The sequence below is a fragment of the Oncorhynchus kisutch genome, linkage group LG5 (assembly GCF_002021735.2).
Source record: "Oncorhynchus kisutch isolate 150728-3 linkage group LG5, Okis_V2, whole genome shotgun sequence".
Classification (NCBI taxonomy): Eukaryota; Metazoa; Chordata; class Actinopteri; order Salmoniformes; family Salmonidae; genus Oncorhynchus; species Oncorhynchus kisutch.
In genome coordinates this window covers 22,583,690-22,603,538 of record NC_034178.2, presented here as the reverse complement: position 1 = coordinate 22,603,538, position 19,849 = coordinate 22,583,690, and the positions used below count along the sequence as shown (strand labels likewise).

Sequence of the window (19,849 nt, the reverse complement as noted above, 5' to 3'; positions counted from 1 at the left end):
CAAACTACATCTGCATACCAATCATGATCTAACTTTACTAAATGAGCACCATTGTGAGGATGCAGTGCGCTCCAGCAGCATTACACCCCTGCAGCACTACACCCCTGCTCCTACTGCACCAAACAAGCTAATTGATGAGCACCAGGTACTACTATTTTGCCTTGCGCAAAATGTGGTGATACAGAAACGAGAGACCACGTGTGGCTGTTTTATGAAAATCTGGGAATATTTAGCCAAGGAAATATTTCTGGTTGGTCTCAGGGAATGTAACAGTTAGGAATGGAGACGTTCAAAATTGAGCAAAGTAGCAGCAAATATGTTGAATGAGCAACTAATGAGCATGGAGAGCCTCACAAGTTTGACAAAATTGACTTGTCTTTCAGTCTAAAATGTACTTACTTTGGTAGCTCTTAGTCAGAAGTACACTTTTTGTAGGAAGTTAGGACAGCTAACTGTCCTCTCCAAATTTTGCTGGAATTTCAACCTGGACTCAGGGTTAGGTAACATAGTAAACTATGGAATAACACATATGGAATCATGTAGTAACAAAAAAAGTGTTAAACAAATCAAAATATATTTTATATTTGAGATTCGTCAAAGTAGCCACCCTTTGATTTGATGACAGCTTTGCACACTCTTGGCATTCTCTCAACCAGCTTCATGAGGTAGTCACTTGGAATGCATTTCAATGAACAGGTGTGACTTGTTAAAAGTTAATTTGTGGAATTTCTTTCCTTCTTCGTGCATTTGAGCCAATCAGTTGTGTTGTGACAAGGTTGGTGGTATACAGATGATAGTCCTATTTGGTTAAAGACCAAGTCCATATTATGGCAAGAACAGCTCAAATAACCAAAGAGAAACGACAGTCCATCATTACTTTAACACATAAAGTTCAGTCAATACGGATAATTTCAAGAACTTTGTGCAGTTTAAAAAAAAACAAAGCGCTATGAAGAAACTGGCTCTGGGAAGACCCAGAGTTACCTCTGCTGCAGAGGATAAGTTCACTGCACCTCCGACTGCAGTCAAAATAAATGCTTCACAGAGTTCAAGTAACAGACACATCTTAACATCAACTGTTCAGAGATTGCGTGAAGCAGGCCTTCATGGTCGAATTGCTGCAAAGAAACAACTAATAAAGGACACCAATAAGAAGAAGAGACTTGCTTGGGCCAAGAAACAAGAGCAATGGACATTAGACCGGTGGAAATCTGTCCTTTGGTCTGATGATTCTAAATTATGAGGATTTTGGTTCCAACCGCCGCGTCTTTGTGAGACGCAGAGTAGATGAACAGATGATCTCCGAATGTGTATTTCGCACAGTGAGGCATGGAGGAGGAGGTGTGATGGTTTGGGGGTGCTTTGCTGATGACACTGTGTGATTTGTTTACAATTCAAGGCACACTTAACCAGCATGGCTACAACATCATTCTGTAGCGATACGCCATCCCATCTGGTTTGCTCTTAGTCGGACTTTCATTTGTTGTTGTTTTTTCAACAGGACACTGACCCAACCCACCGCCGCGCTGTGTACGGGCTATTTGACCAAGAAGTAGAATGATGGAGGGCTGCATCAGATGACCTGGCCTTCACAATCATCCGACCTCAACCCAATTGAGATGATTTGGGATGAGTTGGACTGCAGAGTGAACGAAAAGCAGCAAACAAGTGCTCAGCATATGTGGGAAATCCTTCAAGACTGTTGGAAAAGCATTCCTCATGAAGCTGGTTGAGAGAATGCCAAGAGTGTGCAAAGCTGTCATTAAGGCAAAGGGTGGCTACTTTGAAGAATCTCAAATATAAAATATATGTTGATTTGTTTAACACTTTTTTTGTTACTACATGATTCCATATGTGTTATTTCATAGTTTTGATGTCTTCACTATTATTCTACAATGTAGAAAATAGTAAAAAGAATAATAAAAAAGAATCCTGGGATGAGTAGGTGTGTCTAAACTTTTTACTGGTACTGTATATATTTTCATAATGAGACAGGTTGAAATGTCTGACTGAAATACCAACCTGGACTCAGGGGTAAATGTAACATAGTAAAAGTAAATCTAGGACATAAAGAGACAGGTTGGAATGTCTGACTTAAATACAATGTATTCATTGTCCATCAACCATTTCATATGACATGTTATGAATTACAATTTGTACGATATATTACGAATTTCAATTGGAACAATATGTTACGAATTGTAATTTATACAATATGTACCATTCTCTAAGGCCCGGCCACCTTGGTTACTGTTGCAACCTCGGTCAACATTATCCCGGGAAGCCCATATCCCCATACGAACCACTGGCAAAATCCCATTGATCTCAAACTGTGTTTTTAATACACAATTAAATTAAACACTACCCCTTCAGGAGACTCTTGGATAATCAGGAGACTCTCGGATATGTTGTGGTGGACTGTCATTACAATTGCTTCATGGGATCCTGGTTAAAACCACTAAAAGTATAAGCCGTTGGAGGAGGGGTGGGGTACTAAGCTAACATACAGTATGGAATTGTTTTAAAGTTGGTCATACCATGGATCATTTAGCTATTTGATTTAGAATTTTAGGACCCCTTTAGGTATTAAACAAAAATATTTGATAAAATATTGAATTTGTCTCTTTACTACTATGGCCCATAGAAACATAAAATAATACGAAATAAGGTTTTGAAGTGTTCTATATCTAGGAGATCTAAGAAAGTTCAGGTAATATTTTAGCTTTTTTGGAAACATATTTAACCTCATATTTACCTCCATACTTTCATTCCTTTGTATGTGTTACCTTCAGATGAGTCTTGTGACACTTGTGTGGTTCGTAGAGTCAAAACCTTTCGGATGTTAAGGACATTTTCGTGAGAAGACCGATTTTCGGGATGTCTCATGGTCTGACAATCACTGCTATAGCTCAGCCACCTGAGCCAATGGAAAAACCCTGACATCTATAGCTTAAACTGACGGATTTTGATTGGGATTTTTAAAATGTTACTTAGATTGATGTATGCGTGGATTTTAAATGAAGGACTTTAATTGAAGGTTGTAGTGTGGCTAGCCACTGGATGGCTCTGAATGCACTGTCAGCACTGTTACTAACCACTTTTGGAGCTAACTGGGACTCTCAAATCGTATCCTAATGTCGAAAGCAGATAAGAGTTGTATTCATAACATGAATAACTTAGCTAATATACATATATTTTTTAAATAAGTTATATTAACTGGCTAGCTAGCTAGTGTTAGCAACATTGGGTGGTCAATAAGACTGAGAGCTAGCTAACCAGCTGAGCTAGCAAACAATGTAACAAAAGTATCATTTCGGATTCTAAAAGATATTCCATCAACAGGCTCTGTATTTCAGGAATCCCAATAGCATGTACCCCTGGTGCACTGTTTAATTATTTAGCCATTTAAACCATTCGTTTTTGGATGAAAATGTATCAATTTTTGCAATGCCCTCAATGGCTTCCATGCGTTTAAAATGTAAGCTTGTCCAAGGTGTCGGACTCAACAACAGTTGATTGGTTGCCTCAAATTCTAGGGCGCGGCTTAGCAAAGGGTAAATCATCATTCTAAAAGGATTGTAGATTTTTTAAGAGGGAAAAAAGTTACATGTTTTAACTAATGGTGGCGCTCTAAACATGCACGGTTCCCATAGGTGTAGGGGTTGTACAACTTTCCATGCCTTCATTTTTCGTATTACAGGAATTACAGTACATAGAAGAAAAGCTAAAGTCGTAACCTCTTCACTGATGTAATCAGATCTCATGTCTAATTCCCATTGCGTCCACTAACTGCAGTAGCAGATCACATGACGTGACTTGGCCACTTGAAACCAGATGTGTCTGGTTTGATCTGCTTTGGGTAGCGAACTGAACTGATTTTCAAGCCTTGACAACTTAAAACTGCCTGGTGGTAAGTATTGTTCCTAGAGATTATGGATATGCCTTTGTTGAAGGGATTTTTGGGGGGATGAAACCGTTCACACTTTAGGCCTGTATTGATTTAGGACGGCAGGCACTGGAACCTCACGCAACTAGGATCCATCTAAGCCCAAAGTCCCATCAAGATCCTAGTTGTGGTCAGGATCCAACTTGTGGTCAGAAGCTATGTCGATAGTAGTTTGCTAAAGGGAGAGTTTAGGTCTTCTGCTGCAGACGCTACCATTTCTGTTGGGGTTGGAGATTTGCTGCATGTCAAGAAAGTGTGTCCCCACTGCCACATCGCCAATGTTGGCATCATCCAGGATCTGCACTTTGATTCGCCGGGCAAGGGGAGGAAACTGCTCGATGAAAGAGATCTGCTCATTCCACTCAGGAGTGTTGGTGTTGGACTCCACTGACGTCTCACCCTTTAATAAAAAGCAGTATTTCTCAATTGAAGCAGTCCATTGATAAATTCACATACTGTAGGTCTTACAATTAAATTATAAAAATCAGGCTAATTTCATTTTAGATAGAGGTTAATTATTTGATTCAACAAACTCCCAAAAGCCGGAGAGCGGTTAATTGCTATTGTAATCCTATCCCTAGTCTTACAGTACATCAAGAGAAGGAATGCAGTAAAGGAAATATAGGGTTGTGCCGTGATGTGAATGAGGTGACAAGGCAGCCACAGTGACACACTCCATTTGTTTGGAAACAGTGGTGTGTTTGCCATTACCTTACCAGGAAAGACAGAGTGTACTGTACAAATAAAGGGACCACAACCCAGTAAACAAATAGTGGGTGTATTGTAAGAGTGAGTGTTGTTGGGAGTTGAGGCATAGAAACACAAGCATATCACAGGGAGGACATAGATGGCTTGTGTGAGACCAGGCGGGTAGAGGTGAGATGAACTCAAATAAGGAAGAGACATCCCATATTAAAAAATATTACAATTTACTATATAATACTGCTGTACTTACACACTGTAGTGTCCCTCGTTCATGTGTAGCACTTACTATTGACAAATTGGATCCTGGTCTGGTTAAGTGTGCAACACCCATCAATGTTGGCTCAATAACCAACATTTTTTATTGAACATTGTTATCAGGAAATATTCCAAAAGTATGGAATATCAGCTCTTGTGCTGAGACTCCATTATGTTTAATTAGGCAGCCCAGTTAAGAACACATTCTTATTTACAATGAAAGCCTACCCCGGCCAAACGCTAATCCGGACGACGCTGGGCCAATTGTGCGCAGCCCTATGGGACTCCCAATCATGTCCGGTTGTGATACAACCTGGAATTGAACCAGGATCTATAGTGACGCCTCTAGCATGGAGATGCAGTGCCTTAGACTGCTGCGCCACTCAGGGCCCTAATTATAGCCCCATTTCAAGGTTTCGTTGTCTAACTAAGATTCTTGAATCCTTGGTAAATTAACAACTTTTCTCTTTTCTATCTGAGAAATGTATTTTGACTGTAAACCAATCATGGTTTAGGTATTAGGCATAGCACTATTACAGCAATCACTTTAGTTTCTAATAATCTTGTCAATGCTTTAGACACTAAAATTAAATGTGCTGCTTTGTTTGTGGACCTGTCAAAATCTTTTGATACTATTGAACATTTTATTAAATAACTTGTCCTCGATAGGCCTGAGCTCTGACGCCTGTTCATGTTTTCATGATTATCTTAGTGACCGAACTCACGCCATCGTGATTGATGGGGTTAAAGGAAAACTCCACCCAAAAAACAATATTTTTCTATTTCTTTTGAAAACTTGATTGCTGACAAGCAAAACATTTCGGGACTATGTCAACAATTAACTAATGAAACAAATACCAAAAGATCGTTTTGGGTGGAATTTTCCTTTAAGTCCGAATTTCTTGAAGTACGTAAAGGTGTTTCATGGGGTTGAAACTAGGACTTCTTCGTTTCATTTTTTAGAAAAATGCTATTGGTCAATCGAAATGTAATTTAATCGATATGCAGATGACACTATTATGTACGCAATTTCCCTAACTGCTGACCTGGTTGTGACAAGATTATAGTCTGATTTTTCAGTTGTGCAGGAAGTCCTTACTGATTTAAAACTCGTACTTAATACGTGCAAAACAAATACGTTGTTTTCAAGTTCATGTAAGATTGTCTCAGCTGGATTACATCTTTACTCATCGGATGGTTCTTTAATCGAACGAGTCCCTGCATACAAATGCATTGGTATGTAGAATGACAATGATTTATTGTTTTAAAAAAACTTACGACTGACCTTGTTTAGAAACTAAGATTTCAAGTGGCTTTTTTTTTACAGAAACGGATCTGGTCTCTTTCTAAGCAGTAGGAAGCAGATTATTCAGTCAATCTTTCTACCTGTTCTTGATTATGGTGATACTATTTATCAAAGCGCAGCTGCTTTTAATCGTAAACACTTGGATGCCGTTTTATCACAGGAGACAGTTGTAGCCTAGTGGTTAGAGTGTTGGGCCAGTAACCGAAAGGCTGCTAGATCGAATCCCCGAGCTGACAAGGTAAAAATCAGCAGTTCTTCCCCTGAACAAGGCAGTTAACCCACTGTTCCTAGGCTGTCATTGTAAATAAGAATTTGTTCTTAACTGACTTGCCTAGTTCAATAAAAAAATTTAATAAAAAATTGACACCCTGTCAAAATAAAGGTTAAATACAAAAATAAAAACTATAGAATGTTTCAGTATATTGTAGAATATCCACACATAAAAATCACTGTAGAAAGATTACTACAGTAATGTCCATAACCTACTTACAGGTTATGGACAATTTGCTATTTTAGTATTTCTCCAGTAGGTTTCCTGAAGGAGAAAGCCTCCACTTCCATGTCACATATAATAAAACAAAAGCACTACAGTAAATACTACAGTATACTACAGTCCACAAAAACACTACATTACACTATAGTATATACTACAGTTCTTTTATTTATTTATTTTATTATTTATACTATAGTTAACTGTTACCTGTAAATAGTACAGTATACTACAAAAAACTACATTAATTACTATAGTATACATTGCAGTTTTCTTTTATTTATTTATACTACAGTAAAGTTATCAAAAACACTACCATGATTCCCTGGTTAAATAAAGGTTCAACAATAATAATTGTATACTACAGTATTTTGTCATGTGAACTGGCACAACAAAGAAAACCCTGCACTAACGACTGAATACACAAAACCAACTAAACCATTTAGTAGACTATTTGTTATATGAATGCGACCGAAATCGGTTCGATATACCTTATTTCTAGCATATATCCAACAGATTCGGGTCAATTCCATTTAAATTCAGTCAATTCAGGAAGTACATTTTCCTCATGAAAAAAATGGAATTAGAATTTCAGTTTACTTCCTGAATTAACTGAATTTAAATGGAATTGATCAAAGCCTTGTTATTCAACATTAAAATAACCTGCACCTGTACCTGTTGGCCTGCGAATGTGACCTGCACGTAAGGGTCAATGAAGACCTTCTTGTCCCCCATCATCTTAGAGAAGCTACCCAGGAAGCCAGCGCTCATACTGGGTAAACCTTCTGCCTTGTAGATCTTCACCAGGAACTTAGCCCAGGGCCTCTCCATTGGCATTCTCTTGGGCAAGAGCAGGTTCCTACACAGAGAGGAAAGCAACAAGAGCCCAATTTCAATTCAAATCAGTACAACTTCACTTATCCCCTCAGAGGCAATTAAGAAAGACAAATTCAAGAATAGTGAGCAGTTAAAGCTTTCCTGCATCAATAGTTTGTTGTTGTTGAATGAATGAACAATACGGGAAGCAGAAAAATAAAACGGGAAATCAGCCAATGATTTCAAGTAATAAACACAGCAAAAAAAGAAATATCCCTTTTTCAGGACCCTGTCTTTCAAAGATAATCTGAATAACTTCCCAGATCTTCAATTTAAAGAGTTTAAACACTGTTTCCCATGCTTGTTCAATGAACCACAAATAATTCATGAACTTGCACCTGTGGAAGGGTCGTTAAGACACTAACAGCTTACAGACGGTAGGCAATTAAGGTCACAGTTATGAAAACTTAGGACACTAAAGAGGCCTTTCTACTGACTCTGAAAAACCCCAAAAGAAAGATGGCCACGGTCCCTGCTCATCTGCGTGAATGTGCCTTAGGCATGCTGCAAGGAGGCAGGAGGACTGCAGATGTGGCCAGGGCAATAAATTGCAATGTCCGAACTGTGAGATGCCTAAGACAGTGCTACAGGGAGACAGGATGGACAGCTTATCATCCTGGCAGTGGCAGACAACGTGTAACAACACCTGCACAGGATCGGTACATCCGAACATCACACCTGCGGGACAGGTACAGGATGGCAACAACAACTGCCCGAGTTACACCAGGAACGCACAATCCCTCCATCAGTGCTCAGACTGTCTGCAATAGGCTGAGAGAGGCTGGGCTGAGGGCTTGTAGGCCTGTTGTAAGGCAGGTCCTCACCAGACATCACCGGCAACAACGTCGCCTATGGGCACAAACCCAACGTCACTGGACCAGACAGGACTGGCAAAAAGTGCTCTTCACTGATGAGTCGTGGTTTTGTCTCACCAGGGGTGATGGACGGATTTGCGTTTATCGTCAAAGGAATGAGCGTTACAACGAGGCCTGTACACTGGAGAGGGATCGATTTGGAGGTGGAGGGTCCATCATGGTCTGGGGCGGTGTGTCACAGCATCATCAGACTGAGCTTGTTGTCATTGCAGACAATCTCAACGCTGTGCATTACAGGGAAGACATCCTCCTCTCTCATGTGGTACCCTTCCTGCAGGCTCATCCTGACATGATCCTCCAGCATGACAATGCCACCAGCCATACTGCTCGTTCTGTGCGTGATTTCCTGCAAGACAGAAATGTCAGTGTTCTGCCATTGCCAGCGAAGAGCCCAGATCTCAATCCCATTGAGTACGTCTGGGACCTGTTGGATCAGAGGGTGGGGGCTAGGGCCATTCCCCCCAGAAATGTCCAGGAACTTTTTTTATTTTTTTATTTTGTTCAGGGACACATTATTCAATTTCTGTTAGTCATGTCTGTGGAACTTGTGCAGTTTATGTCGCAGTTGTTGAATCTTGTTATGTTCATACAAATATTTACACATGTTAAGTTTGCTGAAAATAAACGCAGTTGACAGTGAGAGGACATTTCTTTTTTTGCTGAGTTTAGCTTAAAGTGAGTTATAAACACCACCCACCAAGGAGTAGTCTACATGGCTAATAAAATGTTAAGCATTTGTCTTAGGAGGCATATGACTTACGTCTCAATGTCATTGTTCTGACTGCCTAAAGGAGGCAAACTGGGCATTCCCATTGTGTCTCCTTTCATCACAACACTCAAGGTGCACTTCACAAAACCTTTTATCCCTGTCCGGGTGTCACTGGGATCAGTAAGTGGAGCCCATTTCTGGTAGAACCTGTGCTCTGTTGCGACAGAAAGAGAGACTTCTTTATGAGTAAAAAAATACAATGGCTGATATTTCTTTTGAATCGTGATGTCAAAATGAATGAATATCCCAACTCCCTAAAATTCCAATATTGAAAGAATAAGGACTATTCCCTTTAACCTTTAAATCATAGTCTTATCAAGGCACCACAGAGTTTATCTTCCCTTTTATACATGCTTCCAAGTTTTTGTGTCATATCCTGTTTACCTTGCTGACTGTACACAGTGCTGATGTCAATTTTGAAGGTGCCGATAAGTGTCATCATTAATCCCAGCATCTTTTTGTGAACAACCTATGTGGTAAAACAAAGGCTCAGTATATCCAAGGATAAATAACAGGCACAAGTGATGATCCGGTGAGCCCAGGACATTATGTATCACACCACATGATCCTGTGGTTCCTGTGTGCAAATGCTGCTTCAGGACAAAGATACCTCCTTTCACTTTACACTGATATATATTGAATCGAATTCTGATTATCAAAAATGTCAAGTCGAGACATACAACTAACTAATTTTACAACTCACCGTTATCTCAATAACTTTATCAAACAGAACATCTTGTGTCTCCTGGAACTCAAACATGAAGTTCTGAGAGAGGAAAGAAACATTGAAGTAACGTGTGGGGAATTGAAACCTTAAGTAAAGAGTCTCTTGGATACCTCCACATATAAAGTAAATTATCTTATTCGATTACACTCAACATCATATGTATTTGGACAGTGAAGTAAACATTTTTTATTTGTCTCTATACTTTTTTTTTTTTAATATATTTTGGATTTTGGATCAAATGTTGCATACGAGGGTATTATTTGAGGGTATTTTCACACATATCGGTTTTACTGTTTAGAAATGAAAGCATTATCTAGTCCCCCCATTTGAAGAAGTCATAAGTATTTGCAATTTGTTTTAGTTGTGTTTAAGGTTATGTTTTTCCCAATAGGAGCTGATCTGTGAATAATGACTGGAGCCATTTTTTTTCTAAGTTTGGTAGATAAGATGTTTCTGAACACAAATGAATCCTGATAATGTCATGATTAAGAAAAATCATGAATAATAATGACAGGGGAGGTTAGCATTTTGGGGGGGTATGTGAATTTGTGCCTATGTAACTTTCTCACTCATCCCTTTTCACAGTTCAGTTTATCCATAATCATGGTAGCACTAGTATCCAAATTAATTTAGAAGTGTTCAGAAAAATCTTCTATTCTTACTTACAATAAAAGTGACTCCAAAATGACACAATACATTATTCACCATTCAGTTCCTATTGAGCAAAACATTATCTGGTGAAAAAGATATGCATGAAAATACCCTCAAATAAAAGGTGACATTCTGAAATGTCGCCTCATATGAAATATTTGATTTGAAATTCAAAATACTGGAGTATAAAGACAAATTTAACATTTTAGCTTCACTGTCCAAATACAAATGGTGTTGAGTGTATATTCTACACCCCTGAGACTCAGGGTTAAATAGCCCACCTCATTGTAGAATGGACAGTTGGTGGACTTCTGTGTAGCGGTTTTCTTCTTCACTTCTCCCACTCTGATGTACACGGCTGGATTTATGTTCACGCCCACCAGTTTCTGGGCCTCCAATACATTCACATTAACCTGAGAGAAAGAGCGAAAGAGACTTTAAGGTGCTGGTCTTGAAATTAAGTTTTTCATGGGACAAATAATGGTGTGATCATAAAGATTAGATGGACCCAACTTTGTCACGCTTTAAATTAAGTGCAATTCATGAAGGCCTTATCAAGCATTAATAAAGGCTTCAAAATCACTATATTATTGTGTCACAAATAATCTAGAACTGTATGTCATGCTCTATCAAGGATTCATAAATGTGCCATAGCTGTGACATAACCACCAATGTCAAATGTGACATAACCCACGATGTCAAATATTACATAAACCAGTGCTTTTTAAAGGGTGACATAAGCATCTCTTAATAATGGTGTTGGGGGAAACTTTTCCTTTGCCTTCTCCTCCAAAACTTTCATCACTCACCTGGAAGCTCTGTACTCGAGGTGTGGCGGCAAGCACATGCTTTGAAAGAGGTCTGCAACGACTAAAACACAGACAACTCAGCATAAAAATATAATCGTGTCTAAAAATTCCTCTACAGAAACAAGAGAAAAAAAACACCTTAAAAGGGGAGTGAATATTATGTTGGCAGACTCCATGTCTGATATATCATAATCGTCATCATCCTCGTCATCGTCTTCATCATCCTCGTCCCCGGTTTTGACCAGACCGCGCCCTAATTTCCTGGTCTCTCGGTCGAGTTTCTCGGGTCGCAGACCCTGTTTTAACCTGAGAGTCAGAGTATCATCATTTGGATCATTGTCATATGAAATACAATAAGAAATACAAATACAGGTGTCTGGACAAATGAACAAAATGGCTAACACTTGAGAAATTGTCCACAGAAACATTCCATATGACTAGAGTTCACTGAATGTGATCTTATCTCAGAATGGCATCAATCAAATTTGAGCACTCCTCAATAATCTCTCAATTATAGTGTCTAGGACTTACCTAGGTTCAGCAAAACCTGAGTTTCTGATAAAAAGACCTGAGCTGAGAAAGGGGGAAAGGAGAGAAAATGAGAAGAGAGTTTGATATGTGACTTGAAGATTTAAAAATATATATAATGATATATTAATTCATCAACATTAGGAAGAATATAACAACGTCGGTAAGCATGCAATCTGTTATCAAATATAGACAAATATGGTGGACGAAATGGGGCAGTATTCTACATACTATTCTTTCACTCACTCATCATTGTCTTCCACATTGAGGAATTCCTCACCCTCCCATCCACCGGCAGCACCTTGCACAGGGTGGTATCGTACGTCCAGCTCAATGTATATCTGAACACGAAGTACATAAAAAGTGCCTTTATAGATAAATAAACCTGTGTGTGTGTGTGTGTGTGTGTGTGTGTGTGTGTGTGTGTGTGTGTGTGTGTGTGTGTGTGTGTGTGTGTGTGTGTATGTTGTGTATGTGTGTACCAGGATCATACAAAATGCATTCCACAGTAAAGTGGAGGTTCATTCTCGGTATCCTCCCTGCAGAAGCCTCCACTGGGGTATGTGTTTGACTTACATTTGTCTGGCTGTGGTTGCTGTCTGTCAGTGGCTCTCGGAGTATCAGTCTCCCAGAGGTCACCACATGCTGAAGACTGATGATTAATTTACCCAGGAGCCTGAGGGAGACATCACGGTCAAACAGTGTTCGATCACCCCTCCATATATGCATATTATATATATCAATTGAATTAAACAATAGATTAAATTCAGCATTTGTCTTTTTTCTGGATTTATTTTTCCTCTCAGTGAAGAAAGGTTGGTCACAAACTCTACATACTGTAAGGTTGACAGGTTGGACTGCGGAGAGGTTTACTTGTGTGAGGTGCCGAGGAGACAAAAAGCTGGTTACTCTTCCTTAAAACTCTCCTCGTGTCCATATAGATGCGTAAAGTGTGCACTGGACAAAAACTGTTCTGTTCTTCCTCCAGAGAGGAGAAAGGCGGGGGTGAAAAGCATTCTAATCTGAAGCAATTGTAGGACCGGCTGTAGGGTAACCTTAGATAACCCCAGGGCAAATTGCAGGCACAAGTGATGAACTGCATGCAGCTCACACACTTCTTGATTTGCAGAAGTATGGGCAAGTAGCAAAGCAGTTTTGAAAGAGAGGCACTCACGCTTTCCATCGGCTCTCAAGGCTGGTATGAAATACTGTAGCTTAGAGCACAATAGACAGGGGTGTGTGCTTAGTCCCTTCCTATACTGCTGTACTCCTTGTTTACACATGACTGCGTGGCCAAGCACGACTCCAATATCTTCATTAAGTTTGCTGACAACACAACAGTGGTAGGCCTGATAACCGACACCGTTGAGACAGCCTATAGGGAGGAGGTCAGAGACCTGTCCGTGTGGTGCCAGGACAACAACCTCTCCCTCAATGTGATCAAGACAAAGGAAATGATCACGGACTACAGGAAAAGGAGGGTTCAAAAGGCGCCTTAACAGCTTCTACCCGAAGCCATAGACTACTGAACAGCTAATCAAATGACTATCCGGACTATTTTCATTGACTACCTCCGCCCCCCCCCCCCCCCCCCCCTTTTTTTACACTGCTGCTACTTGCTGTTTATTATCTGCAGTTGAAGTCGTAAGTTTACATACACCTTAGCCAAATACATTTAAACATTAACCTATCAGAAGCTTCTAAAGCCATGACGTCATTTTCTGGAATTTTCCATGCTGTTTAAAGGCACAGTCAACTTAGTGTATGTAAACTTCTGACCCACTGGAATTGTGATACAGGGAATTATAAGTGAAATAACTTGTCTGTAAACAATTGTTAGAAAGATTACTTGTGTCATGCACAAAGTAGATGTCATAACCAACTTGCCAAAACTATAGTTTGTTAACAAGACATTTTTGGAGTTGTTGATAAACTAGTTTTAATGATTCCAACGTAAGTGTATGTAAACTTCTGACTTCAACTGTATACATAGTCACTTTACCCCTACCTACATGTACATATTACCTCAAATACCTCAACTAACCCATAACCCCGCAAATTGACTTGACCACTTAACTTTTTCCACAGTTTGTTAGGTTAACGCCTTATTCTAAAATTGATTAAATTGTATATTTTCCACATCAGTCTACACACAATACCGCATAATGACAAAAGAAAAACAGGTTTCCTCCAGACGTGACACTTGACAGACGTGACCAGAGAATCTTGTTTCTCATGGTTTGAGAGTCTTGTTTTTTGGCAAATTCCAAGCGGGCTGTCATGTGCCTTTTACTGTGGAGTGGCCTCCGCCTGGCCAAACTACCTTAAATGCTTGATTGGTGGAGTGCTGCAGGTATGGTTGTCCTTCTGGAAGTTTCTCCCACCTCCATAGAGGATCTCTAGAGCTCTGTCAGAGTGACCATCAGGTTCTTGATCACCTCCCTGACCAAGGCCCTTCTCCCCCGATTGCTCAGTTTGGGCAGCTCTAGGACGAGTCTTGGTGGTTCCAAACTTCTTCAATTGAAGAATGATGGAGGCCACTGTGTTCTTGGGGACCTTCAATGCTGCAAAAATGTTTTGGTACCCTTCCACAGATCTGTGCCTCGACACAATCCTGTCTCTGAGCAATCTTATTTTCAATGACGGCCTAGGAACAGTGGGTTAACTGCCTGTTCAGGGGCAGAACGACAGATTTGTACCTTGTCAGCTCGGGGATTTGAACTTGCAACCTTCTGGTTACTAGTCCAACGCTCTAACCACTAGGCTAAAGGGCTTGTAAGTAAGCATTTCACGGTAAGGTCTACTACACCTGTTGTATTCGGCTGGGGGTCCCATGGCGGGACTAAAGGCTTTAAACTGGGCATAAACGATGCACACCCTTCATGAAACGACATACAAGTGGATGTTTTCTTCCTGTATTGTTTTGTAAAAAGCATATCACTTCGGATACACAGCACTTATTGTCATACAGTGAACATGTGGAAGGGGCCCTGGCACCCGCAACAACCTTAAGTGGCAGGCCTGTCACATTTAGATTCATCCATTCACGGGCCAGGCCCAGAGGGCCAGCTGATCTGGATGAGGATGGAAGATTTATCCAGTAGAAAATGGGTGGTTTAATGGCGAACTGAACTCTGCATCTCCTTGCAATCGTGGATAGTGCACAGGGATGAACTGCACATGCGCATCAATTCTCCCTTTTGGCAGTGAGCTGTCCAGAGCTCCGTCGGGTCTTTTAAAAAATGGCGGGTGTGGAAGCAAGACTACTGCGTGATAGTGAGAAGGAGAGATGTCTTGTGGGGAAACAGCTTTTTTTTCACTCGATCTGTCCAACATATCACCTTATCGCCTCTACAATGTAAATAAATCACTATAAAGAGTTTATATAATGTGTCATTACATACCTATTTGAAGGTTTGTGTCGAATTTGAATCGGGTTTTTAGGGCGGTGCTAAAGTGATCTTCAGAAGTAAACAGTGGCTTTGAGAGTCCTGATCGCTTGCAGTGATGACGCAAAACATGACTAGGTATCCCCCCTTACCCCCGTCACTGTCCATCTCTTGTTTTTAAACAATGAGAGAAGTGCTACACCTGGTGGAGAGAGATTGTAAGACAGAAAGAGTTCCTTTATGCGTGCTGTTCGTTACGTCATGACACTTCACAATGTAACGGAGGGTCAGTTTTTTTCAACTTTTCTCCAATACTATAGAGCCATTACCATGTCGATCAACGCTTGAATAGAAACGTTGTTCACACCCCAGATTTTGAAGTCAACACAGTCACTACAGTCCCATTAGTTTTCTTTGCAGCCTCGTTTATATCTATCTATCTATCCTACCGTGCCTTTCTAAGGTCTTCGAAAGCCAAGTCAACAAACAGATTACCGACCATTTCGAATCTCACCATACCTTCTCTGCTATGCAATCTGGTTTCAGAGCTGGTCATGGGTGCACCTCAGCCACGCTCAAGGTCCTAAACGATATCTTAACCGCCATCGATAAGAAACATTACTGTGCAGCCGTATTCATTGATCTGGCCAAGGCTTTCGACTCTGTCAATCACCATATCCTCATCGGCAGACTCGACAGCCTTGGTTTCTCAAATGATTGCCTCGCCTGGTTCACCAACTACTTCTCTGATAGAGTTCAGTGTGTCAAGTCGGAGGGTCTGCTGTCCGGACCTCTGGCAGTCTCTATGGGGGTGCCACAGGGTTCAATTCTTGGACCGACTCTCTTCTCTGTATACATCAATGAGGTCGCTCTTGCTGCTGGTGAGTCCCTGATCCACCTCTACGCAGACGACACCATTCTGTATACTTCCGGCCCTTCTTTGGACACTGTGTTAACAACCCTCCAGGCAAGCTTCAATGCCATACAACTCTCCTTCCGTGGCCTCCAATTGCTCTTAAATACAAGTAAAACTAAATGCATGCTCTTCAACCGATCGCTACCTGCACCTACCCGCCTGTCCAACATCACTACTCTGGACGGCTCTGACTTAGAATACGTGGACAACTACAAATACTTAGGTGTCTGGTTAGACTGTAAACTCTCCTTCCAGACCCATATCAAACATCTCCAATCCAAAGTTAAATCTAGAATTGGCTTCCTATTTCGCAACAAAGCATCCTTCACTCATGCTGCCAAACATACCCTTGTAAAACTGACCATCCTACCAATCCTCGACTTTGGCGATGTCATTTACAAAATAGCCTCCAATACCCTACTCAACAAATTGGATGCAGTCTATCACAGTGCAATCCGTTTTATCACCAAAGCCCCATATACTACCCACCATTGTGACCTGTACGCTCTCGTTGGCTGGCCCTCGCTTCATACTCGTCGCCAAACCCACTGGCTCCATGTCATCTACAAGACCCTGCTAGGTAAAGTCCCCCCTTATCTCAGCTCGCTGGTCACCATAGCATCTCCCACCTGTAGCACACGCTCCAGCAGGTATATCTCTCTAGTCACCCCCAAGACCAATTCTTTCTTTGGCCGCCTCTCCTTCCAGTTCTCTGCTGCCAATGACTGGAACGAACTACAAAAATCTCTGAAACTGGAAACACTTATCTCCCTCACTAGCTTTAAGCACCAACTGTCAGAGCAGCTCACAGATTACTGCACCTGTACATAGCCCACCTATAATTTAGCCCAAACAACTACCTCTTTCCCAACTGTATTTAATTTTTATTTATTTATTTATTTTGCTCCTTTGCACCCCATTATTTTTTTATTTCTACTTTGCACATTCTTCCATTGCAAAACTACCATTCCAGTATTTTACTTGCTATATTGTATTTACTTTGCCATCATGGCCTTTTTTTGCCTTTACCTCCCTTCTCACCTCATTTGCTCACATTGTATATAGACTTGTTTATACTGCATTATTGACTGTATGTTTGTTTTTACTCCATGTGTAACTCTGTGTCGTTTTATCTGTCGAACTGCTTTGCTTTATCTTGGCCAGGTCGCAATTGTAAATGAGAACTTGTTCTCAACTTGCCTACCTGGTTAAATAAAGGTAAAATAAAAAATAAAAAATAAAGTTTGAATGTCGCGGTTGTGCACTTTTGTACGGAATGGGCTGAGTTTACGTTAGCTAGTTTGCCTTGACGAGTTAGCTAGCTTGGTTAGCTCCCTTTGCAGTTTTAGCTAGCCTAGTTATTTAGCTTTGCAGTGTTAGCTAGCCTAGTTTCGAGAGCCTCTTTGTTTCACATGCAACAACTTATAAAGGGGGAGGGTCGGAAAGGTCCCTCCCGGTCGCAGCGGTCGCAGCGCAGCTTGTCTGTCTTCGACAGAAGTGGCGATACCCCAAAGAGAGATATCGTGAGATATCGAACAATCATTTAAAAGAGAACTACTATTGATATGTGTGGCCTTGCATTTCACAGTTACGTCATATGATCTATAGACTAACCTGTTGCTGAAAACCTTGCTGCAGTTGTACACGCTGACAGAGAGTACCTCGTGCTTGATGACCTTCCCATAGGTTGGCCACCTGAAGTGCTGCAGAAATGGAGACATTCAAAAGTATGGAATAGCTGTTATTAATTTGTGAGGGGGCGATATTCTCTCATCAATCACACATTTGCTTGCCATTTCCAGGATCCCAGGACAGAAGTGAACTTTGTATTTTGTAAACAAAACACTTAAAAGTCACTGATGACATCTATATTTAAAGTTTTGCTAAAGAGGGACCAACATGATTGGAATTTCTGCAAAACTTTTCAGGCATTAGTTCAGTTGTTGCGCTGTAGATACATTTGTAAAAAAAACTGTTCAGGAAAACAGTAACACCATAAAATGGGATCATGCATGTGTCTGTTCAAATTGTATAATAGCATCAATCAAACATATCTGTAATTAGCAAAAAGATCATTAGCAGTCGATAACTGCTACTAACTAACCCTCAACAACTGCGAATGCAAACAAGAAACTGAATACGCTTCTTTACAAGTGACATGGAGACTCCTCATGTTGATTCAGTACCACCTTCAATTTGTGTTTGTGAAAGGTTAACCCCAGTCTCTCTCTGTCTGTCTGTATTTGTGTGTGCATGCTTGTCACCCAGTGCCACTGTGAGCTTAGCACCCGTGTTTGCTATGTGTGGAGAATGTCCACCCATTACCGGTAAGGTAAATGACAACTTGATGACTCACAGAGAGAAGAATAGAGCCTTGAGCTCCATCCAACCTACAAGTAGTGATAGCATTGCTAATAAAATATACAAAGAACCTGGAGCAGTAAGAAAAGAGAGAGCAAGCTGTTCCTGAGGCTCTGTTCACAAACACAAAAAGACCCCACAGACCTCCAGGACAGCAACACAATTAGACCCAACCAAATAATGAGAAAACAATAAGATAATTACTTGACACATTGGAAAGAATTAACAAAACAACTGAGTAAACTAGAATGCTATTTGGCCCTAAACAAAGAGAATACCTGACCACTGTGACTGACCAAAACTTAAGGAAAGCTTTGACATGTACAGACTCAGTGTGTCACGTTCTGACCTTAGTTCCTTTGTTTTTGTCTTTGTTTTAGTATGGTCAGGGCGTGAGTTGGGATGGGCAGTCTATGTTTGTTTTTCTATGTTCGTTTTTGAGTTCGGCCTAGTATGGTTCTCAATCAGAGGCAGCTGTCAATTGTTGTCCCTGATTGAGAATCATACTTAGGTAGCCTGGGTTTCACTTTTGGTTTGTGGGTGTTTGTTTCCATGTGAGTGTTTGGGCCACGAGGTACTGTTTCGGTTTTCGTTCGTTCACTTTATTGTTTTGTATTTCAGTGTTCAGTTCGTTTCATTAAACATCATCATGAACACTTACCACGCTGCACTTTGGTCCGATCCTTACTCCTCCTCAGACGAAGAGGACGATATCCATTACACAGTGAGCATAGCCTTGCTACTGAGAAAGGCCACCGTAGGCAGACCTGGCTCTCAAGAGAAGACAGACCATGTGCACACTTCCCACAAAATGTGATGGAAACTAAGCTGCACTTCCTAACCTCCTGCCAAATGTATGACCATATTAGAGACACATATTTCCCTCATATTACACAGAGCCACAAAGAATGAAAACACAAACCCAATTTTGATAAACTCCCATATCTACTGGGTGAAATACCAGTGTGCCATCACAGCAGCAAGATTTGTGACCTGTTCCCACAAGAAATGGGCTGCCAGTGAAGAACAAACACCATTGTAAATACAGCTTGATGCTGCTTTCCAATAATTTTTTAGGGTCTTATTCTGGTGTCATGATGACCAATGCTTAAAACCTCTTAAGGATTGGATCCCTTTTTAAAATTTCCCCCCAAAATGACATACCCAAATCTAACTGCCTGCAGCTCAGGACCTGAAGCAAGGATGTGCCGTTGGCCTGGGGTAGGATCAGGTTAAAGTGGTGGAA

At 40.7% G+C, this 19,849-nt stretch overlaps 1 protein-coding gene across 2 annotated transcripts in view; it reads right to left on the bottom strand.

Annotated features, from left to right (window-relative positions):
• fer1l4 (fer-1 like family member 4) overlaps positions 1 to 19,849 on the bottom strand; it is a 106,828-nt gene that overhangs the window by 79,642 nt on the left and 7,337 nt on the right. For both annotated transcript variants that reach the window (XM_020484052.2, XM_031824689.1), the window contains exons 3-14: positions 17,857 to 17,945; positions 12,514 to 12,613; positions 12,184 to 12,278; positions 11,941 to 11,982; positions 11,548 to 11,715; positions 11,410 to 11,470; positions 10,882 to 11,013; positions 9,926 to 9,988; positions 9,607 to 9,691; positions 9,214 to 9,376; positions 7,378 to 7,561; positions 4,160 to 4,346 (exon numbers count right to left, since the gene is read on the bottom strand). In XM_020484052.2, the coding sequence (XP_020339641.2) occupies positions 4,160 to 4,346; positions 7,378 to 7,561; positions 9,214 to 9,376; positions 9,607 to 9,691; positions 9,926 to 9,988; positions 10,882 to 11,013; positions 11,410 to 11,470; positions 11,548 to 11,715; positions 11,941 to 11,982; positions 12,184 to 12,278; positions 12,514 to 12,613; positions 17,857 to 17,945 (1,369 nt within the window). The remainder of the gene's footprint in view (positions 1 to 4,159; positions 4,347 to 7,377; positions 7,562 to 9,213; positions 9,377 to 9,606; positions 9,692 to 9,925; positions 9,989 to 10,881; positions 11,014 to 11,409; positions 11,471 to 11,547; positions 11,716 to 11,940; positions 11,983 to 12,183; positions 12,279 to 12,513; positions 12,614 to 17,856; positions 17,946 to 19,849) is intronic.